Source organism: Hippoglossus hippoglossus, chromosome 10 (assembly GCF_009819705.1).
Source record: "Hippoglossus hippoglossus isolate fHipHip1 chromosome 10, fHipHip1.pri, whole genome shotgun sequence".
NCBI classification, from domain to species: Eukaryota; Metazoa; Chordata; class Actinopteri; order Pleuronectiformes; family Pleuronectidae; genus Hippoglossus; species Hippoglossus hippoglossus.
The window spans coordinates 17,867,016-17,891,835 of NC_047160.1; the positions used below are offsets into that span (position 1 = coordinate 17,867,016).

General features: G+C 44.1%; 1 protein-coding gene across 7 annotated transcripts; it reads left to right on the forward strand.

The window, feature by feature from the left end:
- Positions 1 to 210: 210 nt before the first annotated feature.
- On the forward strand, positions 211 to 24,656 carry mcf2a (MCF.2 cell line derived transforming sequence a). Of its 7 annotated transcripts, none has more exons than XM_034597306.1 (30): positions 213 to 775; positions 6,340 to 6,408; positions 6,495 to 6,609; positions 7,038 to 7,128; positions 9,527 to 9,646; positions 10,378 to 10,494; positions 10,842 to 10,991; positions 11,077 to 11,192; positions 11,358 to 11,487; positions 11,948 to 12,067; positions 12,160 to 12,351; positions 12,438 to 12,629; positions 13,054 to 13,225; positions 14,553 to 14,629; positions 14,784 to 14,869; positions 15,007 to 15,073; positions 15,269 to 15,384; positions 16,055 to 16,124; positions 16,211 to 16,303; positions 16,706 to 16,798; positions 17,138 to 17,263; positions 17,359 to 17,580; positions 18,764 to 18,856; positions 19,094 to 19,172; positions 19,386 to 19,449; positions 20,780 to 20,880; positions 21,259 to 21,371; positions 22,073 to 22,185; positions 22,274 to 22,377; positions 22,480 to 24,656. In XM_034597306.1, exons 1-30 carry the CDS (start codon positions 661 to 663, stop codon positions 22,518 to 22,520), a joined length of 3,357 nt encoding a protein of 1,118 aa, XP_034453197.1. In that variant the 5' UTR covers positions 213 to 660; the 3' UTR covers positions 22,521 to 24,656. The 7 variants fall into 7 exon arrangements, 6 of the variants coding, with proteins under 6 accessions (XP_034453201.1, XP_034453204.1, XP_034453197.1 ...); XM_034597307.1 differs by having other exon boundaries at positions 11,373 to 11,487; XM_034597310.1 differs by lacking the exons at positions 22,073 to 22,185; positions 22,274 to 22,377; positions 22,480 to 24,656 and adding exons at positions 21,447 to 21,497; positions 21,534 to 21,769 and having other exon boundaries at positions 211 to 775; positions 21,259 to 21,380.
- The last annotated feature ends 164 nt before the right edge of the window (positions 24,657 to 24,820 follow it).

The following is a 24,820-nucleotide window of genomic DNA, read 5'->3' on the forward strand; positions in this document are numbered from 1 at the left end:
GGGGTAATGAACACAGCAGCCAAACGCCCCCACAGTCCAGTTGACTGCATGATACAGTCAGCACAACGCTGACGTAGGAAACAGCAAAAAGGAGCATGCGAGTGTGAAGTGAGGAGAAAAGTTGGGAGGGAGTTGGCAGCGTGTCAGGAGTGGACTCTTGAGCTCTGCACTGTGCGGAGCTGACGCACTGAGGCTCGCGGAGGGGAGGGGAGGGGCGAGGGAGACAGACAGCAGTGTCCAGATGGAGCCTGTTTGTTTTGGAGTAGCTGACTGCTGCTGAGAGCAGGACAGTCTGTCGGCACTAGTGTGTATGAGGGGAGGGGGGGAAGCACATCTCACCCAGTCTGGGCCACAGCAGGACAGCAAACCTCTGTTTTCTGCTTCTGTGGCCAGGTCTTGTGATGTAGCTGCAGGAGACTCTGTATGCGGCTCAAGGTCAGGAGGATCCAGCAGCAGCCTCGGGGAACCGTCCCATCTGGATCCTGGGACCTGCGGAGGCAAGAGGACCTAACTTTCCCCGGTGCGGCTCTCGGCCTCTATATGCGGACACCATGGAGGGACTATAGGGCTCTGAGGAGGATGTGAGGCCTCGACCACTGTCAATACCTCCCACGACCGAGTCCATTCTCCCTGCCTGGTCCTGAGTCGGTCGAGGGGGGAATGGGCCCAGCCTCGCTGCAGGAGGAGAGAGAGCCGGAGAAAAAGTCCAAGGAGGAGATGGAGAGCTACCGCTGCCTCCTGCAGGCTGGCTCCCAGCTCGAGAGTACTCTGCAGCGTGAGTACACATGAGACCTCTGAGTTTCCATTCAGGCTTTTAGTATGTAATACTGTATCTGCTCTGACACTATACGACAGTTCACCTTGCCCCTCTCAGCACGGTGCAGCAGACTGAGACGCACTGTGGCAGAAGTCCATTTAGTTTGATTTACAGAACCATTACGCGAGGTAACCGGAGAGCTGCACACTATATCTCTGCTTTGTCAGCGTGTGTTCGATGCCTGGTCCTGCAGCTTTGCTACAACTGTGTGGGCCTTTGCAGGGATTATGTCAGCTATTTTAAGCCATCGCAGATGGATAGATATTTATCCATAGTAATGATTTGTTGCCTGGTTATGTGTCGGTTGTAGATTAGTACGAGACTGCGAGGGAGGAAAAATGCTTTGTTGACGTCAACTGACCAGTTGGGAAGAAATACACAGGATGTTCAGGAAGTACATGATGCAGCTTCTGCTATTTAGAGAATGTTGTTGTGTCATGTATTGAATTACGAGCTGAATAATCTGTCAACATTTTTTAACTTAAAATAGCAACAGAATTTAATACAGAAAATTGAGATTGGGTCATATATTTCCCCTGGTCATTTGGCAGTCACCACTCTGAGGGCTTGTCTGGCAACCAGCAGTAGAAATTGGAGAGCGAAGGTAAGATGCTGAACAGAAATAGTTCCTGATGCGAGTGACAGCTCCAGGCAGCTTCCTCCAGAGGTTAATGTGATTAATCTGGGATCTTCGCAGCGTCGAGTCATTGTTTAATTTATGGACCTCGGCCTCTTAATGTCTCCTGTGGGTTCAATGTACCTGCATCGGGATGTGGAGCCAACAGCCAGGAAAAGGCCACACTAACTTTCTATTAATACAGGGTGAAGGTTTTTTTTCCTCAGTGTGAAATGTGAACGTTGCTCTCTGAGTTTGTCCTAATCTGCTTACAGAGGATACAGCGGTGAAGAACCCCCTGGTGTATGAACCAGTATCCACAGATTCATCGTTTACTCCCCGAGCTATGATACATCCTATCACTTACATAGCTCCGCTCGTTCCCTGTATCAGTCCCCACATCGTATTCAATTACCTTCATGGTCTAAATCTTCTGGGAGATGTTGTCCTGCTTATTTGTCAGAGGTCTGTGTAACCATGCGTTGTTGTTTTTTACATTTATACAGCATGATTGTAGATAGAACATAGTCTGATAAGATTATGGGACAGAAAAAAACATGATACACGATCAATCACTCATCAATGACAGTTGATTGAGCAGTAAAGACAGAATTTTCCTCCTTTCGCTGCCGCTCAAACTGTCCACAGCCGTCAGGCCTTTTCAACAGACACTTCAGATTTCTGTCAGCGTTTACGTACCAAACTAACACTTCAGTTATTCGCAGGACACATACTCCAATCTCTGAAACTACATCTTCAACTGAACATTTAACTTCTTTCATTGACGGCTCAACTGTTTCTGTCTCTTACACCTGAACTGAGTCTAAATGCTTTTACTGCTGATGCAATAATAAGTCAGTAAACTGCCTACTTTCTCTCAGGCCTTATAGTATGTAACCATACAAAGTTATTGTTCAACTCGGGGGCCTCTATGTGAAATTGGGAATTCAAATTCCTCCAAAAATGACACCTCAACTCTTTTCAATACCCTGAGGTCACACAACCCTTAACACCCTTTCAGTGACACTTCAACTGCTTCAAACTGCAACATCACATGGAAAAATATCAACATTTACACCTGTTTACAGTGTTTACTACGGTGCTGAGAGAGCTCAACACACTGCAAACGACACATGAGCTGCAAAAAGTCACAACACATGCAAACACAGAAACGCGCTGCAAATTGCGGGAACGACAACGGAAATGTTTCCAGGGGACCCAGAAGAGTGCTGGACCTGGCTGTAGTTCAATGCTTTATGAAGTTCCATCACCACTGACGAGTAGCAGACTCCAATAACTCTTAAGCACGTTTCTGTATTTGCATGTGTGAAAACATTTTGCAGTGCACGTGTCGCCACATTGATGAAATAGTTGTCTTGATTTTCACGTCGTTTTTTTCTATCTGCATGTGTTTTCTTAATGTGCAGTGCGTTGAGCTCTCTTGGCCACCGTCGTTTACTCCTACAATTTCATTATAAAGAAGCACATTTAAAATTCCCTTTCTCAATATCCCACAATTTGCTTAAAGCAAACACATTCCCCGTTCCACAACACAAGATGTCACTTTAAAAACTACCTCATAAAATGAATTACAGTGTGACAAATGCCAAATATCATCATCAGACCAAACAGTACAAAGGTCTGAACATTACCGTCATTGCTGGGAATTACAGAGTCAAACCTTGTGTTGCTTCTGGGTTTTACCAGCTCGAATAATTTGCAATTTCCTTCTTCCCTTTTCTATCAGGATGCATCCTCCCACCGGTCTAATCCCCTTAGCACTGAAAGCTTTGTTTAGCAAAATATCCTGTGACCTAAAAGCAGCATGAGGCCAGACCTGTGTGTACTATGAACATGTTTGTATGCGTAAGAGCGGATTTCTTGCTCTGCGAGGGATTACATGTGTCCGCTTTCTGAGTCTCTCCCAAATCAGACTGACTGTAGCATCCGGGCTATGCGCACTCTCTGCAGTCACTGCTGTCGGCCTGTACCCTTCACCAGGATTTTATTATATGATAAGGTGGCAATTGGCAAGCCTGTAAAATATTATATTATTTATTGGACTTTATTCTTCACAGAAAGCAGGCAGAGTTTCGTATTTTCCCAACCTCCATAATACCGACATGGTGTGTCGCCTGTAAAATGTATGCACCCCCCCCTGAGATGCCCCTAAATAGAAATTTCCCTTTGACATGAGGCTTGTCTATTAAAATAGAGTCCTGTGTCTCAATGTTGAAAAAGAATAAAACATGTAAACCTTCAGGGGAGTTAATGCTCTTTGCAGGAGCTGTGATGAAATCAGTGTTTGGACAACACAGATAAGCTCCTGTACCTTGAGCTCATGTAGATTGAAAGGATTGGTCTGAGTCTGAGTCTGAGTCTGTTTGACTGGCAGCGAATCTCAGTTTCCATCCACTCTGGCAAACATTGCCCTTTCTCTGTGGCTATAAGAACGGGAGAGCAAACACAGGTTATTTGACTTTCACCTGTGCACGCCATCCTGCGTGTCCCAGGGAAAAGTCAGCAGGCGAACACGCTGATTTGTGATACAGACGTTAATCAGGATTTACCTTTGAATTCGTATGAATATACTATATATAGTTTGACTTTACATGTACAGAACAGAGATTCAGAAATGAGCTCATGGGTTAACTGCCCTGTTTGAGAAGCTGACATATTCTGTCCTTATTCCCTTTATTTCATTATTTTCACATTGTCGGATAAAATGTATGATGCGGATGGAGTTTATCTTCAAAAATTGCATAATATTTTATGTGACGTTTCATTTTTAAAAGATCATTTGCCCTGAAAAATATGTAAATAGATTGCAAATTGATCTTTATAGCTGCAGGATAAGTAATACATGCAGGAAAAAAAGAGCCAAAGAAAAGGGAGAGAAGACTCAGGGGACACGTGTGAAGCATGACTGGGAGAAACACTGCAGTTATAAAACAACAGTGAACATTTATAACCTCAGCAGTTGTCACACCTGCTGGTTATAGTGTGGAGCGTCAGTGAGGACATGCATCTCTGTTTCAAGACGAAAACGTACAAAGCGTTTGCAGCACTGATCAGGCAGAGGACTGCAGCAGTGCTTGTGCCTGCGTTTGCTTTTTCTTAAAACATAAATTTCAGTTCAGTCTTTTTAATAATTTGTTCTTCAGATGTTGTCGTTGGCTTCGTGTCATCTTGAAGAATCCTGCACTGTTCTATATCTAAACACACAATGTTTTATATAAATACATTTCCCACTGTATAATGGAAAATGTGCATTAACACGTCTTGTCTCACCTTCCTGAGCGTGTTGTTGCTCAGGGCACAAACGGTTATATAACTCCTCCGGTGTGACGGTAACTTTACCCTCCACCTGTGTGTGCACAGCCCAATGCAGCCGTCGGTCCCTCAGTGGCCCGGCTTGGCTCAGCTCCTCTCTGTTACAGACGCAGATCAAATATTTAGCAGGTACCAGCAGAGCTCATTCTGTCAACCTGAGCGACACTATTACTGCAGTCGACTCATGGGAAAGAACACCTCCTCCGCTCTTCCTCTCTTTCTTCTGCTTTCTATCATTTTTTTTTCTATCTCTCTGCTCAAATTCATATTTAATGTCGATTCCATTATGGACGAGGCAACGATGAAGTGTGAGCAAATTAACTGCCCCGTTAATCTGTTGCACAAACCACTGAACGGGGCCCGCAACATTTAGTTTAGTGTGGTTTTAACACGTTTGAGCCTCAACAATCTCTGTTCCTGCTGTGTCAACTATTTCTACATCTCGTTTTGGGAGCTTGTATTAAAGAGACATTGTCCCCGTAGTGTTACATCAACAAACATGCCCATCTAGCCCCTTGAATTTACTGTAAATGTAACGTGAGCACATGTAAACAGGCTCAGGATGATGCATTAGTCAATGTGTCTGCAGTCTCATGTGGCTGAATGGTTCAGCAGAGGACGGATGTAAGCCTCTTTAGAACTTCACTGGCGGCTCCATAAGAGACTTACATGCATTTATTGGCTTCTCACACTCTAATGGCACCAGGCAGGAGATGTGGAACATCTGCCAGTAAACTTAACACTACACCAACATCAATACAGACGATAAATAGGAATGATGTCATTGTCTTACTTGTGTTATGATCAGAGAAGAACATGCAGTAATATTATATGACAGTAAGTTGAAAATAGATTTACATTGGTGAGATTGCAGCTGTGATGGTTTTTTATCTTTGGATAAATGTTGATGGATGATATTTTGTCACTTTCATGTCAAATCTTCAGTGGAAAATGATTCAGTGCGGTGGAAACGACATTTAGACCATCAATTAAAAACGATTAACGCAGGAACCATTCAAGAAATGAATAAAAATAAATCGATAAACAAGAAAGAATCAGGTAAAAGGTGAAATATACAAGTGAATAAAATAACCAAAAACACAAAGAAGAGCCTGATTTAAATGCTAAATCAATCAAGTAGAAAGACACACTGCACCAAAGATCTAGATCCATTAATTAATCCCTGAGAAATTGATGAAAATGTCCATAAATACCTTCTCACAATGTAAAAAAAAAAGAAATCCTGGATATGCCCCATTGTCTGAATCTGATTCAAATTCAAATGTTTTGATTTTTGGCCCCATCTTTCACCAAATTACCATAGTTTTTGTGTTATCCTGCTGACAAGTCACAAAAACATGACGTCCTTGGTAAAGGCATTGATGTTAAATGTCTTGATACAAGGCCAATGACCTAATTTTGAGGCCAACACCAGAATCCATGTTTATACATCATTTTACACCCACAGATCCTTTGATTGAAATGGTTTGGAATGGCTTGGTTTATTAACTCTCTTGCTGTGCACATCACCTCCTTCTACCATAGCTGTTAAAACGTGTTTATCATCTTCCAGAGGTTACTGTCCCCGTGAGCATGAAGGAGGTGGGAGGCTACATAGAGAAACAGGTGGCATACCTGTCAGGTAAGGGCTTTTTGTTCATGTTGTTAATTTAAACTATTTGCACATTATTTTAAAAGTAATTTCTTTTGTTTTTATTCTATTTCCAGGAGGTCGTGGGGACGACTCCAGTGTCATCGTCACTCTCCCCGAATACTCGGCTTTCAGTGACATTCCAGAGGAAGCTTTAGCCAAAGTGTTTACGTACCTCACTCTCATCCCTCGGTGTGTCCTGCTTCATTTATTCCTGTCTGAGTCTCTCCCCCTCTGCAGTGCACCAAACGCCTGTATTCTAAGCACAGCCGGCCTCCGCTGCTCCAGCTGACGGTCAAATGTCCTCCTGACACCCTCTATATGTCCACACCTCACCTCAGAGATTAGGACAAATATAGTGAAATATATTAAATCATATCAACCCTTTTTTTTTCTCAACTTTTTGTGATAAATTATGTTTTAAGAACAAGTGTATGTAGTTGTAAAGCTCCTTGAAATGATATGAATTTAAAGCTATAGGCATGATTTTACCCATCCACCGGCTCTTAACTCGCAAATCCTTTCTCATTTTCCTGCCTTACAGCCTTAAATCACCATTTCCCTAATGGGTGCAATGAATAACATCACATTTACACACAACTGCCTCATTTCTCTTGCAGAACGAGACAACCTGGAGTGAAATTTATCATCATTTTAGACAGAAGACTGGACACATGGGCCTCGATCAAAACCGCACTCGCCAGGATAGCAGTGAGTTTTATTTTTCATCTAGGGGATTTGTATTTGATAGAAATACCTTCTGGACAGTCTAGACATCATGAACAACGGAATTATTCATCTCTTCTTCAATCAGACTCAAACACTTCACCCACCCACTTGTCACAGGGAAGAAAATGTAGCTTAGAGACCTGAGAGAGTCTCCATTGACAGATCTGTCTCCCAGGATGGACAGAAGTGCAATAGATGTCGTGTGTTAGAGAGCACATCAACAAAATAACACTATTCATGAGAAAAGACAGTGTCTAACATAAATCAATGTTTAATGTGTTTATACAAAAGCAAAAATCTGACAGAGATGGAGGGAGCAGTAATGACAATCATAATGAGCAGGGTTCCCAGAAATGGTGTGAGTAAGCATATTGTACATCTACAAAATCTAGTTGTTGATCCACGATCACAATCCACCATCTAAAATCTACGCTCTACCATCAGGATCCACCATCACAATTACAATCCACAAGATCCACCATCATGATTCATAACCCATAACCCATGATCCACGATCCACCATCAAGGTCACGATCCACGATATATGATCACGATTCACAATCGTAGATCGATGATAATGATCCACCTTCATGATCCAGGATATATGATCCTGATTCACCTTCACTGCTTGAGAGCTGTGACTGTGCTGAATGTTTGATTAATAAGCTGCTGTCCGTGGTGCTGAACCCTGAGCAGTACTCAGACTAATCACTACATCAGTGCATCTTTTACTTTGCATACATACATAAGAGTATTTTCAGCCTGATGTACAGACTACTTCCACATGATGCTCAGTTTCAAGTGTGGCCTAAACACTGTGTATGTACTTGAACGTCTCATTGCTTATTGCTGCAAATGAATGAGTAAGCAAAAACTGAGTGATGACGCGGGGAGCTGAGGATGAGGAGGAGGAAGAGGAGGCAGGTCAGGAGGGAGGGAGGGAAACATTGCAGTGAGCGCTGCCACCCTCCGTCTGAGAGGCAGCAGCTGCGGCTGAGCTCCGGCAGCCGGGGAGCTGCACACCTTCCAGCCGCAGGCAGCGATTCATCCAGCGGAGCAGCTGAGCATTTCACCGGGATGACTTCCAGCACCATGGCCGATTGCTTCTACCGGCGCGGAGTGCCGAGGATCCGGAGGAGCCCGGTAACGATCCGCCGATGGGTTAGATAGAATCCTCCGGGTGAAGAGTTTAGGCTGAAGTTTTTCTGGGGCGGGCACAGGGTGAATGCGGCAGAGTCTGCTGCTGCTGCCCGACTGATGCACTGCGGTGCCCCGCTGCTTAGTCATGCAATCCGCTGTGCGTGAGACCCGAGGTATTTCAATGCGTGTTTACATCCTGACGCCACAGAATCCTGACGAATCGACCTCTGCGGCGGAGTCAGGACGAATGAATGTCAGTAGTTGCGTCACATGCAAATAGACAGTTGGTGCCAGGAGCAGAGCAAAGATGGATTATGATCTGCTGCAGGTTCTGAGGTGTGAACATTGCTCCACAGCGTCTTTTTGTATTTATTATACCTGTATGACGCAAGGGTACTAAAATAAATCAAATGAAATGTAGGCCTTCTTACTTTATTTATCAAAATCCTTATTGTCTTCTGTTGTGTGCATATTTACACTCATGTACATATGCAGTTAAATCACATCTCTACTGTTGCAATGGAACCTGTGTGTCTTGACTAGAAAGCAAAAGCTGAACAGAAATTTCTGCACAATCATGACCTCAAGCCACCTGAAGTCTAAATGCAGCATATGACGCGTGTGAATGTTGTAAAGACTGAACCTTGGATCCATTAGTCTCATCTTCAGAGTGACAGATGAGCTGAGACCTCACGTCCCCCCTGTCAGAGATGGGGGGGGGGTGAAACCTCTCTGATGCCTTTTTCTTTTTCTGTGTAGCGGCAGTTGTAAAAGCAACACAAGACAATATAAAAAAGAAGCATTTAAAAAGAAAAGAAAATAGAGAATAAAAATCAAATAAATAAAATCGTGTAGTATAAAGAATTAGTGATTATTTGATTTAGTAAAAGATCCCCGAAGACAGGAGTCTTCAGAATTTTAAAGAACTAAGAGTTGCAGCAGACCTGCAGTTGGAGCTTGTTCCATAATTGTGAAAAACTGAACGCTGCTTCTCCAGGTTTAGTTTTTATTCTGGGGACAGAGGACAGACCTGTTCCAGACGACCTTATCAGAAATGTATTGTGGCCTTAAACCATTCAGTGCTCTCACATCCTCCTGTGTTGTTCTGCTGTTTGAAGGTGAAGATGTTAGAAAATATGTGTTGGGAGCACACCAGTGAGCTTAAATCCAAAGTTTTTTGCTTCATCCCGAATCCTCCTCCATCATTAATATGACAGTGAGCATCTTCTCCCTCCTGCAGGCGTCTTTTCCCGGGAACCTCCACCTGGTCTTGGTGCTGCGACCCACCAGCTTCTTCCACCGCACCGTGACCGACATCGGCTTCCGCTTCAGCCAAGACGACTTCATGCTCAAAATGCCAGTAAGGCAGCTCAGTCACCAAACATGTCCCACATCACAACAAGCTGCATCACTGCCCTGATCTGCACATGTGAAGTGTTCTGTGGTGGACGCATGTAGATTCAAGTTAAAACTATTGAAACAACGATAAAGATGTTTGTTAAAATAGTTTTATTGCCTAGCATTTTTTTTTCTTGTTTCAATTGTAGGATATACATTTAAGTTTGCATATGTTATTCAGATAAGAAGCCAATATTTGTTTGGATCTTAGTGCTTCTATTGTTAATATAAAAAGTGAAATTCAGACCTTTTTTTCCAGATGTTTTTCAGAGACACATGATTCTCGTGATTATTTTTTTTATGTAACATTTAAGCCCGATCACCCGGTGGTGATCCACTCGGGTTGCTCACATCTCACAGGAAGACCTTCAAACATACAAGGAATATTCACCATCTTGTCCTGTGTTCTTAAATAAGAATCTTGCCAAAGAGCTGCAGTTGAAAATCATATCTTCCACTTTTACAAAAATATGCAACTGAAATGAATGAAACAAAGCTAATGAGTTAATATGTCTTTTATTGAGCCGTCATGCCTCCTCCAGTATATTAAAGACACTTGCTACTGTTTTTTGCTTTAAAAGAAAAGTACTTTAGCCCATCTTTTAAACACCAGGTTATTATGTACGTAGAATCTAATTTAAATTCTTGTAAGAATGCTTTTTTTTAACTCTTGGATGTTCTCTGCACCTGCAGGTGGTGATGCTGAGCTCTGTGACAGACCTGCTGCGCTACATCAGTGAGAACCAGCTGACGTCAGAGTTTGGAGGCACTTTGGATTATTGTCACAGTGACTGGATTGTTTTACGAACGGTAAACGCTGCAGATCTGTCCTGAGGCACTAAGAGACCAAACATCAAAGTACTTCTGTCATCCTTCGTCTTCTGTCTGTGTCTTTCTTTTGTTTTCTGACGCTCAGACCTACGAATGAGCCTATCTGCTTTATTTTTATCACTTTGATAAAGCTTCTGCAAGGAATTGTGCGTATGTGAAAGTGACACATAAATGTTGCGTTGTGTTCTTGGACACTGATCCACCTCGTCGTCAGAAATCCACAAAGCTCTGTATCTTATAGACATTGAACACCAGCTTGTTCACCTCCTTTCACCTGCCATGTAATCACGTCTGTGGTGTTTCTCTGGTTTTTGCCTCCACTTCAGGCGATTGAGAGTTTTGCTGTGACAGTCAAAGACATTGCTCAGATGCTGCAGGGCTTTGGGACCGAGCTGGCAGAGACGGAGCTGCCCGACAAGGGGAAGGCCATCGAGTATCTTCTGGAGTCTCAAACCGACAAGTACAGGAAACTCAAGGTTTGAGACGTTAAAGGGACCACAGTGATATGTTATGAAGTACTGTTCATTTATAATATAATTTGTCTCTTTGTCTTTTTGACAGGATGCAATCAGGTCAGTGTCAAAGGAAGGTCGTCATCTTCTCTCCAGCCTGGAGGCGTCTGGGAGGGAGGATGACTCTCAGTGGGATGTGAAGCTGGACTGGGAGACGGTGCAGAGGTAAAACACCTTCAAGGACCTTTGTCTTTCTTCTATTTTTAAGACCAATAGCAAACTACCAAAGCTGCGGCTGCTTCTTTGTTTCAATAAAATTGTTTAGCTTTATATTCTCGAGGTTGGCGTGTAAATGTTTAACTGATTACTTTACACATGGCTATGGCAAAGTCCCGTTCTTTGTAGGCTTCTGGCTCAGCTCAGAGACATGGAGTCGGCGTTTGACGGCTTCTTTGAGAAGCATCATCTGAAACTGCACCAGTACCTGCAGCTGCTCAAATACGAGCAGAGCTTCCAGGAGGTAAGGATTTCAGATTGACATGTTTCATATGGGTGTGTATGTGTTTGCATGTAAGCCCCTATTTTCCCCAAAGGATCATTTAAGGCACCATGAGATACATTTACTGGTTTAACACACAGACAATTATTCATATTTGTTTTTTACTATTTCAAATGAGTATAAACCTGGCTGCAGAGCTCCATGCCTAGCCCCTCTTCCCTGTCTTCCTGTTACACACACACACACACACACACACACACACACACACACACACACACACACACACACACACACACACACACACACACACACACCCAAGAGACCTGTCCATCATGGTCACACTGGCACAAAATCGGTTGTTGCGAACAGGAATGATCTGCGTGTTTATTTCCATAATGAGAAAAGAAGTGAGATCCGATCTCTCCGGTTTTTCTTCCCCCCCCCCCCCGGGTGTATCTGATGGTGTGTGTTCCCTGTTCAGATGGAGTTGTGTCTGGAGCATCTGACGGCTGAGGAGAAGGAGCTGTCTGTTTCTGTCGACACTCCGGCTCAGACAGAACAGGCTCTCAAACGGCTGGACGAGCTGGAGTCTAATGCACAGGTCGGTGTTTTCTCAATCAAACGTCACTTAATGTCACTTAAATTAAATACGTTTGAATTAATACTGTCTCCGTCCTTCCTCGGCTCTGCCAGGAGGTGGTGTCTCGAGCTCAGATCATCATCCTTCACGGACACCAGCTCTCAGCCGGTCACCACTTCGCCGTGGCTCTGATTATGCAGCGCTGCAACGAGCTTCGCCACCACTGTGACACACTGAACGCTGCTCTGAAGACCAAACACTCTCATCTCCTGCACACACACCAGCTGCTGCTCTGTCTGGATCAGGTACTGACACATCTCTGTACACGCACATCAGGACGTGCGTTCGCATTTCACTGTGCGGTGATTGCATGTCTGCTCTCCACCCTCAGGCCCAGACCTGGTGTGATGACGGAGCGTACCTACTGGCCAATCAGCTGGTAGAAAACTTCCAGTCCAAGGAGGGGGCTCAGGCTGCTTTGAAGGACATTGAGAAGTTACTGGAGAGGGCGCCGTCTATTCTCAGCTCAGGACCTGACATCGTGGCCATTGAATATGAGTCTGTCATCACACCTCATCTGCAGGTCAGACCCCCCACACAGGATGCTTTATGTTGATAGAACTAAAGCCATCAAGTATAAAGCTATAATAAAGCTGCTGTCAGACATGCACTCCGGATAATCTCCCGACATTCTCTGGACGAGCTGCGTGTGAGGAGGCAAATGTCCGGACTTTCTCTGGAGTTTCTCCTGCCAGTCCCCCAGTAAAGACTGCTCCGCCCCTCACCTGAACACTACAGAGATTTCTATTTAGTTGTAAAAGTGTCCGAGCCACGTTGTTCATGTGTGAAATACAAACTGCAGAGGAGGTCCAGACCCTCTTGTTTGGTTGTCCTCCGGAGTTCATGTCTGAAAACATTGTTTCCATGTTCATGTGCTCCACAGTCTCGGTAATATAACTGGATTTTACGTCACATTACGCCCCCCCCCCCTTTGGTCTCTCTGTTAGGCCCAGATCGGGAAAACCTTTGAGAAGCATGCAGCGGTGCAGCAGATGATCCAGAACCGACAGGCTTGTCTGAGGAAGCTGGCTGATAAACACGTCCGACCGGTCCAACTGGTGGCCCCCAGGCCTGAAAACCCACCACGCGCCAAGTCCCCGCTCTTCTCCCCCAAGCATGGTACACAACACACACACACACACACACACACACACACACACACACACACACACACACACACACACACACACACACACACACACACACACACACACACACACACACATTTTGTCATTTCACACATGTACACTTATAAATAATTATCTTACTCGGGATTTGGCTGCATTTTGTAAGATACAGTTTTCATCACATTACTTTTCACAATTGAACCAACTCCCTATACCCACCCCCCCCTGTTTCCCAGGCCCAGTATGGGGTCTCATCCCAGCCCCGTAGGGCCTGGCACCGATCCCTCTCCCTCTTGCATCTTTCCTTTAGACACAGTGCTTGAATTAACACATCACAGGGCCCCACTGAGCAGGCCCAAGGTGTTCCTGAACCGGCTGTGGGGTTAGCAGGCCACCTTTACAAACAAGCTGGAACAAGAGTAGATGGTATAATCAGTCCACTGGGATACATGTGACTGCTCTATTAGTCCGGATAGCTGCTATAGAACCATATGTGGTTCATATACATTAAAGAACCTTTCATCTCCCTCTGCGTCTCATGGGAAGTTGTACATAGCTGGGCCGTATACACTAGTACCCAATTAATACTGTATGTGTTATATCTGTTGAGTTTGTATTTGAATCTGTTCTGTGATCGAACATGTCTCTATCCCGTGAGTGTGAAAGGATAAACAGGATTTCATTCTATGTCCATTCATGTCTTTAAGGCTTTGTTCTTCACGTTAGGAAGCAAAACTAATGAGCGTCATAACTATGAGAGGGAGATGATCCTGAAGCCCTCTGAGGCTCCCTTCATGCTCCGCGCAGCAGCTATTTAAGAGACGAGGTGAAGGAAACAGTTAGCTTTGACTGATTTGATCTGGTACATGCACACAGGTGACACGTGCACGCACATACGTGCATGACTGTAACGTGGCACGACACTTAGTTGGACTATCATGTAAGGATTCGGCTGCAATAGGATCAAAAGGAGAATGAGCATTGTGCCAAACGCTGCTGTGTAGATCTGTACGCACTGTCTCCTTCATAGGAAGCAGCCTATTATCATTGATTACCTCACATGTTCATCATCAGCGATTTATGTTTTTTTCATTATTGAAGAATTAAAAAGAAAGGGTCATCGGCAGGGCAAGCGAATCCCTTTGTGCTCGCACTGTGCACATGGTCATAAAAAAATAATTGCATTTGATTTAATATGGGCGCTTAAATGAACTATGTCCTCCTCAGCATTCCTCATCAGAGCATGTGGAGATATACGGTGCGTGTGAATGATCCTCTTTGATGAGCTGCTGCTGCTGCTTGTGATCTGCTTCACACAGGTGATGGTTTGAAGTTCACATTCGACCTCTCTCTGCCGGGGAAGAGAGCGTCACGAAAGAGCCCCAACACCAGAAAAGTAAGGGAAAACAGAAGCACATCTATATATGAATTATTGTTTATGAATGTATTTCTTTCCTCTATCACATCCTCATTGAATAATACTTTTCTTATCTATCTCTCTGTTCAATATAATACTATATTTGACTTCTGAATCAAAACGGTGTGCTCAGATCGAGGTGATCCACGACTACCAGGAGAGCCGGGGCTGCGTGTCGTACAGCCTGGAGGGAGAGGACAGCCCGGATCTCTTGAAACGGTGAGGACAGGGCGTCCGTCCATCTGTCTGTCCTCGGCACTGCTCTTGATGTTGTTGACTCTGTGATTCTCTTTGTTCAGAGCTAACGATGCCCTCTGGCTTCTCTCTCTGCCCTCTCCTGTGTGTTTGTGACACAGACATGTGATGAGGGAGCTCATAGAGACTGAGAGGATCTACGCTGAAGAGCTGCTGTCAGTGCTGCTGGTGAGAAAACACACTTTCTTTTCTTTTACGCATGTCACACAACTATAAATATTGTAAACCCTCCCATGTGCATGTGCTCTGTATGGTCTCCCCACTGATGTTTTTATGTTAAATTATTCCCGATGATCCATATTTTTCTCTATATACGTAAACATTACACTTCCTTTAATGTGTTGCTGTGATTAAATAATGTAGGGTTACAGGGCTCAGATGGAGAACCCAGTTCTGTCAGCGCTTCTGCCTCCGATCCTGCGCAGCAAGAGAGACGTCCTGTTTGGAAACATGCCTGAGATCTACAATTTTCACAGCAGGCAAGTGATTAATGATACGCATCAAACGCACTGTAAGTCTATTTGAACATACAAAGATGAGCATGTATGATAACTCACATCGATCTTCACACAGAAGTAGACACAGAGTTTTATCTATGTCACGACTGTTGTTGATGATGTGTGTGTTTGTGTGTGTGTGTGAGAAAAAGTGTAAATTAACAGAATCATTATAAATTAAGACTCAAAGCTGATGTTGTCCTTGAATTGGAATAATAAAGTTAGCATCAATACTTAGCCCTATAGCTCTCCACATCTATTTAGGCAAGAGAAGGTTGTTTGTAAAGAAATTCAAAGTGCATAAGATGAGATGAGATATGTTAAGATAAACAAAAAGATACATAAGACAAAAAAGCATCATAACAAATAGTAAAAGGAATGTAAGATGATAGAAAAGAGAAGCATTTAAAAAGACATTAGCACTTACTTAAATAAATGATTAAAATAAAAAGACAAAAACAAAAACAGTAAAAGTAATAGTACGATGTGAGAAATGAGTGATTCATTCATTTAATCATAATCTCCCGTTTTTTGGTGTTGTCTCCAGTACTTCTGTCACTACTCTAGTTACATTAAACTAAACTTCAACATACTGTACACACCACGATACACTGACGTTGATGTGCGGCTTTTGACCTTTCTGTGAATCCAGGGTCTTTCTTCAGGACCTGGAAGGATGCCTGGAGGCTCCTGAAGGCGTGGGAGCTTGTTTTCTGAAGAGGGTGAGATAAGAAATCGATTGATATTTTAATCATATTGTTGATTAATATTTTTCAAACGAATCGAGAATCTTCTCTGTCTCCTCCAGAAAGAGAGTTTTGAAATGTACGAGTGCTACTGTCAGAATAAGCTGCGCTCGGATGCGCTGTGGAGACAGTTCTCCGACTGTGCCTTCTTTCAGGTCAGTTTTACCATGATTTCCAGCAGCAATTAAACAATTTCGATTTGTTTGTTGTCAATAAATACAATATATGTTCAAGTACTGTAAATATTTTAATGTGTTTGTACTTCTATAGTTTTGAACTGATTAATATCACTGAGTCAGAACAAACGGCATTTCAAATTACAGTTAACAACCCAAATGGCGATCGTATACCTCAGCCAAGGCCAAACAGTCCCCTCACAATAAATCAAGCTGCATCGAATCACACACATTCATGTATATCACTCCCCTAAATATGACAAATATGTTTTTCTAAATCTCTGAATTTCTCCATAGGAAATAGGTGAAAATGTAACAAAAAAACTTATCTTGCAATGTTAAAGAAAAATTATTTAAATTTGATTTGTTTTTCCTCTGAAGGAATGTCAGAAGAAGCTGGAGCACAAACTGGGCCTGGATTCGTACCTGCTGAAGCCGGTGCAACGTCTCACCAAATACCAGCTGCTGCTCAAGGTGAGAGGCAGCGAATCGTCTCAGAGCTGACGCCTTTATTGTGGAGGTTCTTTTATACTTGGCCTTAAATATATAGATTAGATTTTTTAACAGTTTGTCACTGACAATGGGTCTAATGCTTTGAAGTGAGTCGTTTATTATTATTCATTCTCTGTATCATTAAAATCTTCACCAGAGAGCTTCATTATTAGTTCATGCCAATAGAGGGCGCATGTGTGCGTGTGTGTGTATTTCCCTACATTGCTTTTTATTTTATGTGTGTGTGTGTGTGTATTTTCCTACATGGCTGTTTATTTCGCGTGTGTGTGTGTGTGTGTGTGTGTGTGTGTGTGCTCTCAGGAGCTGCTAAAATACAGTCCGGACTGTGAGGGGACTTCTGAACTGCAGGGGGCGCTAACAGCCATGCTGGACCTGCTCAAATCAGTCAATGACTCCATGCATCAGATAGCCATCACAGGATATGAGGTGAACCACATTTCTATTTAATATTAAACCTGTGATTAATGTGCTATAACAAATATGTAACAACACTTTACACATAAATGTCCCGTTGTACGCAGGGTGACATGTGTGAGCTGGGCCGGGTGCTGATGCAGGGCTCCTTCAGCGTGTGGATCAGCCATAAGAAAGGTCCCACGCGCATGAAGGAGCTGGCTCGCTTCAAACCGATGCAGCGACACCTGTTCCTGTACGAGAGGGCTCTGCTGTTCTGTAAGCGGAGGGAGGAGCACGGAGACGGCTGCGACAAGACGCCCTCCTACAGCTTCAAGCACTGTCTCAAGGTCGGTCTGCAGCTCAGAGGAAGGTTTCTGTGTCCCCTGGTTAACATACATGTACCACGAAGACTAACACACATGATCTGAGTGACCACTGGTGTCTCTAATGTGAGAATGTGACATCCTGTGATTTTATATAGAGCAATGATTGTCAGTGTTATGTAGGTTTATAATATAACTAATCACAAGTCTAAAAACAAAACACATTAACTTCCTGCTGTTTATCTGCTTGTCAGAAGGCCAACGTGTATATGTATGGACTCTGTAGTGTCCATAGCATACAGACATATGTACATCTATAGATTAGATGTGTAGAATAAAGTTATGTAGCACTGCCTCTGTCAAAATGTCCAGTTCACTAAGTTATTACGAGTTAATTATCTAGGGAACAGTGAATGTGCAATATGCACACAGAGAATACAAGGGATTTAGAAATTTGAACACAGCCGATGTGAACAAAATGGTGGTTTCCTTCCTGATGCCCCCCCCCCCCTCTGCTGAGTTGAAGGAATTTAAGACAAAGGTCGTATCGATCACAACTCAACCTGGAGTGTCAGACAAAAGGACGCAGCACAAGAACAGACATGGACGTCCTTCAGGGAAACGAGAGTAAAAGTGAACAACGAAGGATAATTCAGTGTAATTATATTTAAATGACGTGTGGTTTCCTTCGGTCATTGACACACAACTCAAGAGGAAAACAACACGTCAGGAGTGGATCAGATATTGATTAACCAGCTAATCTTCTTATGGAGGTGAATGCAAACCTTCTCAGGGGATGATGTCACTGCTACAGTCCCCCTGACCGCTACATCAGCCAAGGGAGACAGGTGTAACACAAACAAAGTTAAAGTCGAAAGCTTTTTTTTTTTTTTTACACTTCCACAACATTGAAAAAGTGAAGGATCTACCAGTGGTTGATGCCGGTGTCAGCAACAGCTGCTGCTCTTGATTTATTATTGAGGATGTGGGAGGAAGCCGTCACACAGCGGAGGTGTGTCTGTGAGCCTGAGTGTTTGTGTTCTGACAGATGTGTTACATGATGTAAGTCTGATGTATGAGCTGCTGTTTGTGCTGCCTGCCCTAATCCTGCATGTGAGTGTGTGTCGTGTGTGTGTGTGTGTGTGTGTGTGTGTGTGTGTGTGTGTGTGTGTGTGTGTGTGTGTAAACCGTGTATGTCTCTTGGCAGATGACAGCTGTGGGGATCACAGAGAACGTCAAAGGAGATGTGAAAAAGTTTGAGATCTGGTACAGTGGCAGGGAGGAAGTGTATGTGGTTCAGGTAAGGAAAGTCAATCCTGACTGATAATTCAGCACGAGTAGTTGATCATTTCACTTTTCAATCATCGGAAAAACAATTCTGATCATTAATTGATCTTTTGCCAAGTTATTATGCAGAAAAAGCAAAAAAAACTTCCGCACAGAAAGAATCCATTCTCTGACATTTTTGGAAAAAGAAAAGTTATATAAAAAGTCTTGGTCTAATTTGTCCTGTTGCCGTGTTACTGTTGTTTCTCAGGCTCCTACAGTGGAAGTGAAGATGGCCTGGCTCAACGAGCTGCGCAGAATCCTGACCAACCAACAGAAGCTGCTCAGAGGTCTGTGATAAAGAGAGTCCAAACACAAAGCTTCACTTACTTTACTGCTTTTCAACATGAGATGTGGTCGAAAGCTCTGAAGCTCGCCAGTGGACCTTTGGGCTCAGATTTTCTTCAACATGTACAGAAAATAATGAACATACACGCTTACTACTGATGTTAATATACAAATCAGAATCACGAGAATTGATTGAGACTTGTTTCTCCTCCCAGATGAAGCGTATCAACAAGGCCAAATGGCTGAGCACATGCCGCTGTCCCCACCGCTCTCTGAGAGGTCAGTGCTCACACATACTTTACAGTAGGGAGCTAATTGCTTGACTTTAGGCTACAGTTGCACAAACATACAAACAAAAGAGGCAGAGAAAACACACACACACACACACACACACACACACACACACACACACACACACACACACACACACACACAGCACCACAATCTACATCTAAGTTTGAAGTTCACCCACGATCGCAGCTCGAGTGACAGTGAAAGCATCATTTCACGTTGCTGTGGTAGAAGGCTTTGTGTGGGTGTGGCGGTGTGTGAGAACGTGGGGCAGGCCCCTCTCTGTCCACAGCTGTCTGGTTGCCTATCCCCATTCCTGCCATCCCCCACCTGCAGGGGCATGCGGCCGTCCAGAGGGGTCCCCAGGGGCTGTCTGCCGGGGCTGGACTTTGTCTCGCTGTCGGCCGACGTGTTTCTGTGCCTACGCTCCCGGAGCCCCCGTCCCAGGAGCCCCCGGCAACGCCCCCGGCCGCGCCCCCGCCACCGCCCCCAGCGCCACTGACCTGCCCTAACGCTCAGTGGTAAACCCTGCCTAGCTCGCCTCGCCCTGGCATGACCCATCTGGCCCAGCTTGGGGTCCACCAATCCAGAGCTACTGTGTTTGCATAATGATTTGTCACCTGCAACCTTTATTTGTAACCTCATTGTGGTTCATACCATGACCCGTCACTCCCTTGTCACGTTGAGAGGCCTGTGTCTCACCACCTCTGCCATGGTATTTCTAACACCGTATCAAACACAGCCACTCTCAGCTCTGCATCTCAGATTTGCTATTTTGCATGAAATGCAAAGGGCAAAAAACAAGAAAAGAGTTTTGGCTTCATTTCATGAATTTTCTTGATTTCCTCATGACAGCTGCTTCTTACGATGGGGCTCGTTTCTTGAGATCTAATCAACGTCAGAGGAATTTGCTTCAAGAAACATTATTTCTCAGAATTTTAATTATAAAAGAACCAAATCTCTATATTTTGATCTCGATAAATCAAGACCAGATCTTCCCTTGTTTGACACATGCAAACAGTCTGAGTCCTTGTTTCCACCTGTTGCAGAGAAGCTTGCTCGTGCCGCTCTGTGCTCTGTCCTGCTGTCTGGCTGGTGCCTGAATGGTCTCGGCTGTGAGGGAAACGACAGGACAGAGTTGTTCTTCGGCACTGATCTGGGACCAGCTACACTGAATCCTCCTCTTATAGATGTGGATCAGATCCAGAGAGCGAGAGCTGTCCCCAGATTGTGTGACTGAGGATAACCTCTATCCTGAGTGCGTCTGCTGACTTGCAGTATTTGGTGATAATTCATTTGTCCTGTGTTGTCCTCCCAGCAAGCAGCAGAGGGCGTCAGTGAGCTCGGAGGACACGGAGTCGGGGAGGAGCAGTCCGGACCCCCAGCCTCACTCCCCCAAACACCAGCACAACCGCAGGAGTGAGTGCAACTACTCACATTCACGCTGTAATCAAGTAGATACTTAGTAACTATAACCCAGAACATAACGTCACATTTGTTTTTCACACTGTTGCTGACGTAGATATCCGACTCCCCCCCCCCCCCCCACCCCCCCCCCCCCCCCCCTCAGCAGTTCAGGTGTACTTTGACCTGAAGAACCACACACATGGAGGAATTTGGGGGAAAAAGCTACTGAGATTAGCTTTTGATTCTACATTCTTATTGTTTTCCCAGTGAGTGACAGAGGGGTCGTCATAGTTACTAAGTATCTACATGATGCCTTTAATGTGGTGGTGTTCTGTTCAGTGTGTTCATCAGTTCCTGTTAACGTCATGAGTGTGTGTGTGTGTGTGTCAGGTTGGCCCGGAGCTCATCACTCGGGAGACAACTGCGAGGGTCTGGAGGAGTGGCCTGGAGGTCGGGACGCTTTCCGCCCGTTTGACACAGGCGAGGAGGTTCTGGTGCCACTGGTGAGACTGAACACACCAGATACAGTTAAATTGACCCACTTTTACCACAACGTGTTTGTCTTAACGTGGAACGAACATCTCACAAACTGATCATCTCAGCGACTTCCCGCTTGTGTTTTGTTGATGGCCCGGGAGGTGCAGTGTTGAATTTAGTGCGATTAGGACACAAGAAACTTTCAATGTTCAAAAAATTGAATAAACAGTCAGTGAGCCTTCATTCTGTGGACAGAGAGGAACATGTCTTCTTCTACGGATAAAATACAGCAGTGGTCGGCAACTGGGTCAAAGTGGGGGTCAAAATCAGCCCTTGATCATTTTGATAATCGTATTATTTTTATTTCACCATATCTGAGTGACACCGATTCAGTTTCTTTTTTTAATGAGAAACATTGACTATAAAATATTCACTGCAGATAAACCAGGTAGGATGAATTCAAAGTTTTCTAACTTCACTCTGCACCATAGACTGTTTATAAAAAGATCTGCAGACAACGTCCAGCACATGAAGAATACAAACGTGACAGTATATTGTAGAACTGTTTGAGGAGGACTCACTAATGACGAGGGATAATTCTGCAGATGCTCTGGAGGATGAGGCCGAGCAAACACAACATTCTAAACATGCAGGTTTAGAACGGCCTCTGCACCAGTGATAATAAATCCTCACTTACTTTGTGCCTGACAGTTTCTGTCTGTGCTAGTCTCCCGGCAGATACAAGGCTTTGGCCGACTGTCCTCAGAACGGACCAGACAGCGTCAACATCAAATGTGGGGACGTCATCCAACTGCACTCTGAGAACAACAAGGGACGCTGGTGAGTTTTCAGCTTTTTAAACCTGGACGACACATTCAAAGTGCATTCAACTGATTCATACTCTCTCATTTCTTTCCTCACTATTCAGGCTGGTGAAAAATCTGAGTCGGCGACAGGAGGGCTTCATAGCAGCCGCCAGCCTGCAGCTGATTGTAGGAGACAGTAGCCGAGGACACTCCTCCAGACTCGGAGGTAAAGAAAAACACCTGGACTATCAAAATGACGATAACATATATAACGTTGAGCTGTTTAGTTTCCTGACTTCTTTTTAAAAAAACGTGTGTTTTCTTGTAGAAGCCGGGAACCTGAAGGTGCGAAAGCTCAGCTCCCCGTAGAGAAGAAAGCACAGAATGTGAATCTCAAAGTGACCTGCGGACGATGACCAGACAGAAGGACCGGACGGAGCCACACCTGAATCCTAACTCAGCTCCTCCCTCCCTGGAGCCGTCTGCTCCCTTCAGCACAGTTCGGTCATTCAAAAAGACAAACACGTGGGAATGTAGAGACCTGATTGACAATCTCATGGCTGATCGTGACAGCACAGGAACTACCTGGCCCTCTTGGACAATCAATTGTCGATCCCGGGGTTCCTGATTGGTCTTCCTCTTTTCTGATTGATGAGGAGTTTCCTCTTCCTCTGGCGCTCAATCGGCAACACACACACACACACACACACACACACACACACACACACACACACACACACACACACACACACACACACACACACACAGTGGGGGTGTGAAGATGCTGCTGCAGGACTTTTTTGCAAACTGTGGACTTGGAATCATTTTTCAACCCGTTTTTCATTCCAGCTAAAAACTTGAGGTTCCAGCATCTGTGCGTGTGTTCACTGTTGTCTCGGTGTGAGCTGGATCGGAGCCGCACAAAGGATTTGCCTGAAACATTTATTAAAGGCTTTTTGTATATGTACAATATCATTTTTAACATTTGTTATATACGTCAGTGTTTCATCTTTTTTCGCGTGGTTAGTTTTTTCCATTGAACTACGTCACTGTCGATTTCTGACATTTCATTCCATGAGGCAGACTGTGAGGTTGAAATGCCAAAATGTGCCATGCCATATTGCCTTTTTTATTCCCGCTCTTTTGGAGTCTCTTGTACTGTTTGCAGAGTCAAATGCTCCTCATGCTTTAACCTGACCTCACGAAACAGGCACTTTAATCATGTGGAAGGACAAAAGAGACAAAAAAAAGCCACCTATTGTCTCCTGAATGTCTTGTTTGCTTGCTGCTTTACCTCTGGTGCTGTGTATTCCCCCTTATTCCTGCTGTTACTTCCTTTGTTTACCCTTGAATGACGTGTTCGGGAGGCAGGGGAGACATACCCCCTGCACGCAGGCAGCAGCCGACATGTCAGTGATCGTAATGTAAGACACGGGCGGACGCGATGAAGATTGATGGCAAAGTATTCCTCGGTGTGTGCCGTAAACAAACGTGAGGCGTGTGCCGCAGAGCAGCAAACGGCGCCGCTCTCCTCGGGGTCTTTTGGGAGCTCGACTGTCAGTCAGGGCCTGGAGAAGGGGAGAGCGATGTCAGATTAGGGGGAAACGAGAGGGAGAAGGAGAGATTATGCTCTGTGTGCCCCTCCATCACGCAGGCGGATTGTTTCCTCAGCACCATTACAGCTCTGTTAATCTCTAGTTCCGCATTAAAAGGGATCATGCAGCCAACATGAAATATACCCTCTGTGTCGAACGCTTAATTAAATATTGATTGCAGACTTATATGAATTTACCACATCAAATCGAGGCCCCAGTCGCAGGCCTGCCTTTGATATGCTGTGTTTGATATGGAAATGAGTGTGGAAAGCAGCAGGGGCCGCTTCGCACTACACAATTCCTATGTTGTTAATTTATTTATTTTGCTGTCATGTTATTCCTTCATATTGTGAAGTATCTGTGCAGCCCCCCGAATGAAATTTATGTTTCCACATATTTACAGTAGCTCTGCTTGACTGCACGAAAAACAGGCCCCTTGGTTTTTTTTATGTTTCGCCTTTTAGCTTCATATGACAAAATTTGATGTTTTTGTGTTTAACTTCAATCCAAAATGCTGCAGATTTTGCACATTTCTTTTTCCAGCTTGGAAAACAAAAGAAAAACCTGCTTGAAATATTGAAATATGATGTATCCTGATGAGCCAAGTAGCCTAAACATGTTGCTGAATGTTTCTTTAAAATGAAAATGCATGGCAACGGAGCAATGAGCAGGTTTGTACTGTGAGACTGTCACTGTTCTAACCTGGCTTCTTTTTGTACAGCTTCACTTCTGTATGAAATAATCCAAAATAAACTATTTATTGCAATAATTGTTTTTGCTTTAGTCACTGAAATAATTCAAATATTCTATCATGCGTGCTACTCTTTGTCATCCACCCTGATTTCATCTATTATTTAAGTCTTCTTGTTTTAATGGAAGACAATTTTTACAATAAAATTATGCAAACGTTTCTCTTTTTGAGTTTTTGTCATGAATTTGCAAAGATAATCAACTTGTACATCCCTTGATCACCAGCAGATGGGAGTGTTGAGTCTTTGCTGTGCACACTGTTTTTGTAGATGTGTCAGCCTATAAAAATGACACACACATATTTTTTACATATCTATTTGTGTT

Excerpts from the sequence above, each read along its gene's own strand:
- mcf2a (XM_034597306.1), top strand. The coding sequence starts at position 661 with ATGGGCCCAGCCTCGCTGCAGGAGGAGAGAGAGCCGGAGAAAAAGTCC. Across the intron at positions 6,409-6,494 it reads ACAGGTGGCATACCTGTCAG|GAGGTCGTGGGGACGACTCC; the intron begins GTAAGGGCTTTT and ends TTCTATTTCCAG. Across the intron at positions 17,581-18,763 it reads GCTTCAAGCACTGTCTCAAG|ATGACAGCTGTGGGGATCAC; the intron begins GTCGGTCTGCAG and ends GTCTCTTGGCAG.